Source organism: Notechis scutatus, chromosome 10 (genome assembly GCF_049901735.1).
Source record: "Notechis scutatus isolate UNSWTSFEM ecotype Mainland chromosome 10, rNotScu1.2, whole genome shotgun sequence".
Classification (NCBI taxonomy): domain Eukaryota; kingdom Metazoa; phylum Chordata; class Lepidosauria; order Squamata; family Elapidae; genus Notechis; species Notechis scutatus.
The window spans coordinates 11,646,587-11,653,042 of record NC_142018.1 but is presented as its reverse complement, the minus strand read 5'-3'; the positions used below and the strand labels follow the sequence as shown (position 1 = coordinate 11,653,042).

The following is a 6,456-nucleotide window of genomic DNA, read 5'->3' as shown; positions in this document are numbered from 1 at the left end:
TTGGCCCCAACCGGTTGGAAGCGCCAAGGATGCTCTCGGACCGGAGACGAAGCCCGCTGCTGCGCCTTTTCCTCCCGTTGGTGGGAGGTTAGCATTGACCTCAGGATCGGAGCCAGGGAGAAAGCGGCACCACGAAATGGGGGCGGGGGGCGGGCCCGGCCTCCCCTTTCAGCCAATGAGGAGGCGGCCCGCTGGAAGGGCGTGGCCAGGACGGTCCTATAATGTCATTGAGGGTGCCGGAGCGCCCGGTCCGAGACAATAAGACGCGCCGCCGAGCTGGAGCGGCCACCTGCTCGCCTCCTCTCGTTCTTCCTCCTCTCCTCCTCCTCCTCCTCCTCCTCGCCGCCGCCGCCACCACCATGATGTCCATGAACAGCAAGCAGGCGTTCAGCATGCACCCCATCCTGCACGAGCCGAAGTACACCCACCTGCACTCCAGCTCCGAGGCCATCCGGAGAGCCTGCCTGCCCGCCCCGCAGGTGAGGGGAAGCTGAGGGGGAGGGAGGGGGAGGGAGCCGGGAAGGGAAGAAAAAAAAGGAAGCGGTTTGGGGTTCAGGCTGGCCAGGTTGGGTATCCTCGCCCCCTCCCCAAGGCGGCCCAGGAGAGCTGCAAGCGCTCCCCTCCCTCTGGGGTTCAGATTCCCGGGAGAAGGCCGGGGGTGGGGGGTGGGATCGGGGAGATGAGCACCGGGAAAATCTACCGGGATTTCCATGGGTGTGTGCGTGTGCAAACGGCATCGGTTACCCGTCCCCCTCACACACACCGGCCCGGTAGTTTTACTCAACCCCGCCGCGATGCCAAAGGGTGGGAGAGTTACAAAGTCCCGCTCGGGGTAGCTTCTCGTTTGGGGGGGAATCGAACCTTCGAAGAGAGGCTGGAGCGACCTGAAAAACGTGGCGAAATGTTGTTGGGCGTCTCCTTCCTCCAGCTTTACTCCCGGATCCCTCAAACGCACAACTGCTTTTTTTTTTCTTTTTCTTTTGAAACTTCTCTCTTTCAAGCTCCGGAGGGTCTTGGAGAGATGTTTAAGGCGTCTCTGCTGTTGGACGCCTTCGGGGAGAGGGGCGGCGGTTGGGACGGGCTCCGGGAGTGCCTTAGAGAGGATGGGTCGGTGGGCCAGAATTGGCTAGGATGAAGGCTGATCCCCGCGGGTCTCCCTGTGTGGCTGCGCATGGTGGGAATGGTAGTTCTGGGGTATCTGCAGTTGGGTGTCCCCCGTCCTCCCCCCCCCGCCAAGGTGGACCAGGACAGCTGCAAGCGCTCCCCTCCCTCTGGGGCTCAGATCCCCGGGAGAAGGTCAGGGGAGGTCGGGTGGGCTTCGGAGCGAGATCCCTCCGGGAAAACCTCGAAGGAAGAGGGAAAGCAGCGGGACCCAGCCGTTGTGTGTGTGTGTGTGTGAGGGGGAACTTCCCGAGGATCCCAGATTTTCCCATTCCGGGCTTCGCCCGTCGTGCCAAGGGCCTGTTGAGCCACGAAGGGTTGGCCAACCCAGGGGTTGGTGGGAGGTTAGCATTGACCTCTCCCGGCGGTTCCCCGTCTCTTAGCCCCGTGTCCTTTCTCTTCTCCTCCCCCTCCTCCGTCTCCTAACCTCGCAGCTGCAGAGCAATTTCTTCGCCGGCCTGGACGAGACGTTGCTGCGCGGGGCCGAGGCGCTGGCGGCCGTGGACCTGGTCTCGCAGAAGAGCCACCCCTTCAAGCCGGACGCCACTTACCACACCATGAGCAGCGTCTCCGTCTCCTGCACGCCCACCTCCTCCTCCGTCCACCTGCACCCGGCCTCCATGCTGAGCGGCCCCGCGCACCACGCGGCCCCGCACCACCAGCCGGCCCAGGGCCTGGAAGGCGAGCTCTTGGAACACCTCACCTCGGCCTTGCCCTTGCCCGACGTGGGCGCCGCCTCCGCCCACCCGCACCCGCACCACTCCGCCCACCTGGCGGGCCTCAACGGCCTGGGCCACCCGACGCACGGGCAGCCGCCTTTGGCCATGGGGCCCCACCCGACGCACGGCCTGGCCTCGCACCCCGCCGTCCTGGCGGGGCCCGAGACGGAGACGGACCCGCGGGAGCTGGAAGCCTTCGCCGAGCGCTTCAAGCAGCGGCGCATCAAGCTGGGCGTGACCCAGGCCGACGTGGGCTCGGCCTTGGCCAACCTCAAGATCCCCGGCGTGGGTTGCCTGAGCCAGAGCACCATCTGCCGCTTCGAGTCGCTCACCCTCTCGCACAACAACATGGTGGCCCTCAAGCCCATCCTGGAAGCCTGGCTGGAGGAAGCCGAGCGCGCCCAGCGCGAGAAGCTGGCCAAGCCCGAGGCTTACTCGACGGGCGACAAGAAGCGCAAGCGCACCTCCATCGCGGCGCCCGAGAAGCGCTCGCTCGAGGCCTACTTCGCCGTCCAGCCGCGGCCCTCCTCCGAGAAGATCGCAGCCATCGCCGAGAAACTGGACCTCAAGAAGAACGTGGTGCGGGTCTGGTTCTGCAACCAGAGACAGAAACAGAAGCGCATGAAGTTCTCCGCCGCTTATTAACGACGCTGCGGACGGGAAAGGCGGAGGGGGGAGGGAGGGAGGAGCGCTCGCTGCCCACGCCACGCGCGGCCCTTGGAAGGCGCGGACGGTGAGACGGGGCGCCGCTTCTTTCCCTGCCCCAAGAAGGGGGGCCTGCTTCCTCCGTGGGCGCTTCAGCCCTCCAGGACTTTTGGAACCGACCGCCCCCCCACTCCCTCCGGCCGAGGTGTCGTGGGGGCGAGCGGATAAGAACCCGGGTCCCACGCGAGCGGTGGGGAAAGCCACCAACCCGACAAAGCGGCAAAAGACAGACTCTCGTTTTCTAAAGACAAAGAACCATACGAACAATTAAAAGCGTTAAGGGGAAGGGGCCTCCCTCCTCCTCCTCCTCCCTCCCCCACCGTATTCCTGGCGAGTGGCAAAAGTGGGGTGCGTGTTCCCCTCCCACCCACCCACCTCCGTGGGTTTCTTTTCTTTTTTTGATCGAACTGAAGGGAGGGGAAAACTTTCCGTCCTGGTATCTTAACCCTGAATTTACAGGTGGGGGAAAAAAAAGACCACTTGCATCGTTTGTGTATTTAAGACACGCACTTATGTTGGGGTGAGAGTGAGGTGTTTTTTGACCGCCGTTTAGTACGTTAAAGGCTTCAGACTTCGACTGAATGGTTCTTCTTTCCCCTTTATTTCGGCGAAGGAAGGAAGGAAGGAAAGAAAAGAGACAAACAAACCACCCAAAACCAGACCAAAAAAAAACAAAACAAAAGGGGGATCTCCGTGACTTCACCCCTCCACTTCCTTCCCCCAGCTCCGGCTTCCTTCCTCCGCATGCTTCGGGGGGTCTCTCGCCTCCTCTTCCTCCCTTCTCCTGACCGAAAGACCCACCTCGCCTGGTTTGCAATAAAGGTGTTGTGTTCCTACCTCATCCGTCGAAGCGAGAAAAGAGGAGAAAAAAGTTCAAAGCCAACGGGGCCAAAGAAACCGGCGGCGGCCAGCGCTTGCCTGCTTGGGGGCTTGCTTTCCAAACGTGCGGGGGGGGGGCTGGAGTTTGGCGTGGAAGACTTCTTGGTTTCAGTTTCATTTTGACGTTACACGAAAGATGTATCATTTCACTGTACAAAAAAAAAGTGGGGTGGGTGGGTTTGGGAGGAGGGAAAGGACCGCGCTTTGACAATCAATTAAACCTCGCGTTCGTGACTCCTGAGGCCGTTTGGAATGAGCTCGATTTTCACGCGGGGAGGCGCGCTCGGGTCCCGAGTCCGAGGTCGGATGGTCAGAGTACAATTTTTCTTCTTCTCTTTTTTCCTCTTCTTCACCTTCTTCCCTCTTACAGTTCCCCCAAGCACCAGTTTCTTTGGGGAGGGGTGTGTATGTGTGTGGGGGAGGGGAGAGGAGGGGGTGTGTTTCTTAATGACTGAGCACTCTGTTATATTAAGTTATTTGCAAAAAAAAAAAAAAAAATCACAGAGCACTTTCTACGAAGCTTGCTTCCCCTTCGGTTGCTTTATCCAAGGAGATTTCCTCCGTTTCTTTTATCTTTAAAAAAAAAAACACGGGGAAGGGGCTCGAGGTGGGGGAGAGAAGAAAGGGAGAGACTCTATAGTTTGTGTGGGTGTGAGAGGAATGCCTTTTTGTGTCGGTTTAATGCTCCAGAATTTCAAATAAAACACGCACGTTTTACCTCAAACCCCGTTCCACGGCTTTGGATCATCCCGGCGAGAAGCGAACCCCAAACGAAGGGGGAGGGAGCGACATTTAAAACCGCTTTCTCTCCCCCCTCCCCCGCTCCCTGATCAATTGTGGTTCCGTGGGACTCTGCAATTTGTGCGTCGCGAGGATGAACTGATCCCCTTCCTTTCGGCCTGAAGGATACCCGCGTTGAACGAATGCCGTTCAGGTGGCAATGGATCAAATATCACCCAACATTCATACGGCACGGTTCACTTAAGACACGATCTGGCCAAGGCTTTAGTTGCCTAAACTTGGCATTAAAAGCTTGCTTGCTTGGCTTGGCTTGGCTTAACGAGTTGGCTACTGTGTTGTGAGCACGCAGCAAACAGACGGGGTTGCATTTACCCCGTGGTGTGAACTCCGCCGGTTCCCCAGACCGAATAGAGACTCTTCGCTTGGGGTGTTTACAGTTCTCAAATTCCGATAAGAATAACTGATCCTCAGCTAGCTAAACCGGGCTAAAGTTTTGTTTTATTCACAGACGCCAATCCTAAGAAGTTCAGCTGATAGCAGGGGATTAATAATAGCAATTATAATAGCGATCATTTCCTAAGGTGACTCCCTCCCCCTCCCAAATCCTAAGGATTTTTATTTTTCTGTGGGGAGGGGAGGCTGCGCGCCTGTGATTTATATTCCTTCCCTCCCCCTCCCCTTCAACCGGGCTTTTGAAATGCGTCTGGGGTTCCCCGGCCGCTTCTGTAGTTCCAAGGGCGGGGCGAAGTCGCCCCCGAGACACGAGAAATCAACCAAATATTTCATTACGGCATGTCGATTGAGCTGTCGATATAACCCTTTGAAGCTGAAAATGCTTTCTGTTAAAGTGATTCCTGATCCAAAGTGGACAGGCGCGAAACAGTTCGCAGCGAGCTCTAGACTGAGAGTCGTGAGCGCAGAGTCCCACAGATTGGTTGGCCCGTCGCACTACAACGCCCGTCATCCCCTGCCCAGGCCACCCCGGCTGAGGATCAGAGAACTTACAATTGGTCCCGTCTGGATTGGGAAGGTGGTTTGCTTTTTTTTTTTTTTAAAAATGTTCTTTTTTGAGTGGGCGGAAGTACTGTATTGAGCCTCGATAGAGGTTGGCTCTAGTCTTGTTCAGACTTCATTAGCTGCAAATTGGAAAAAAATTTGAAGCCTTCCTTCTGCGGAGTGTGTAGTGTGTGCTGGGTGGGTGGGTGTGTCTACACACCATGTTTGCGCTTCAAAAAAAGGCTCGGGGGTCCTTCTTTCCCTTTGCAACAACCCTGTCGTGGTGCTTGTTTCACTCTAAGATCAGAAAGAACAGAAAAATTCTGTTCTAATAAATGCATGCATTTATTAAATGTATGTAGAGACCCAACCCGTAAGTTATGTGAAAGGCATGAGTGAAGCACAGACTGCTTCTTCTACCATGGGCAGCCACCACTCTTGGCAAGAGGCATGTGGAGATTTTGGGGAAAGAATCCAGAAATGGAAAAGTTGTTCAGACAAAACTCACACATTCCAAACTCTACAGAGTCTCAACTGATGCAAAGCACAGGGGATGTTTTTCTGGCTCCATGGACCAACTCTTCACCCAATGCAGGAGACCATCATCCCCTCCCAACCAACTGAGAAGCCGAGAAACCATTTCCTCTGGATATTGGAGTCACCTCTGCCAGGTGCTCAAGGAGCAGCTAGTCAACTCCCAAGATCCCTACTGTGGATTTCTTTTGGATCCTTCAAGTGGATCATTCTGACCCAAGAAGGCCACTTGCCTTTCGTTGCCTGGAGAGAAAAGGGCAGAATAAGCAGAGGCTGCAGAAAGATGGCAAAGAAGCTTCTGGATCCATCCACAGAGCCCCTTTCAGCTACCGTACCAGATTTCAAGGAAGATAAGATCCAGGCCAAGGGCCCCCAAACCTGCCAACTTTAAGACTTGTGGACTTCAACTCAGCTATCCTGGCTGAAGAATTCTGGGAGTTGAAGTCTTAAAGTTGCCAAGTTTGGAGACCTCTGATCTAGGCTGTATTGCTGGCAAGAAGGGAATTATTGGTGTCCTTCTCACCTGAGAAGTTTACTCCTCAGTAGGATAGGTGATGCTTCTGGCCATTGCCATTTTCCAGAAAATGCCTAGCACACCTGAGCAGGAAAGCAGGAAAACTTAGGAGTTCTGCTGGCAGGACCTGCTTAACTTGTCTGGGTTGGGACAGGGGGAAGCAGGTTTTCCAGCCACCTAAAATAGTCCCTTACCTCCAGGAAAGTC

At 56.2% G+C, this 6,456-nt stretch overlaps 1 protein-coding gene across 1 annotated transcript; it reads left to right on the top strand.

Moving 5' to 3' along the window:
- The first annotated feature begins 245 nt into the window (after positions 1 to 245).
- On the top strand, positions 246 to 2,608 carry LOC113416593 (brain-specific homeobox/POU domain protein 3-like). Its single transcript, XM_026674604.2, has 2 exons — positions 246 to 479; positions 1,596 to 2,608. Exons 1-2 carry the CDS (start codon positions 360 to 362, stop codon positions 2,523 to 2,525), a joined length of 1,050 nt encoding a protein of 349 aa, XP_026530389.1. The 5' UTR covers positions 246 to 359; the 3' UTR covers positions 2,526 to 2,608.
- The last annotated feature ends 3,848 nt before the right edge of the window (positions 2,609 to 6,456 follow it).

Excerpts from the sequence above, each read along its gene's own strand:
- LOC113416593 (XM_026674604.2), top strand. The coding sequence starts at position 360 with ATGATGTCCATGAACAGCAAGCAGGCGTTCAGCATGCACCCCATCCTG. Across the intron at positions 480-1,595 it reads CCTGCCTGCCCGCCCCGCAG|CTGCAGAGCAATTTCTTCGC; the intron begins GTGAGGGGAAGC and ends CTAACCTCGCAG.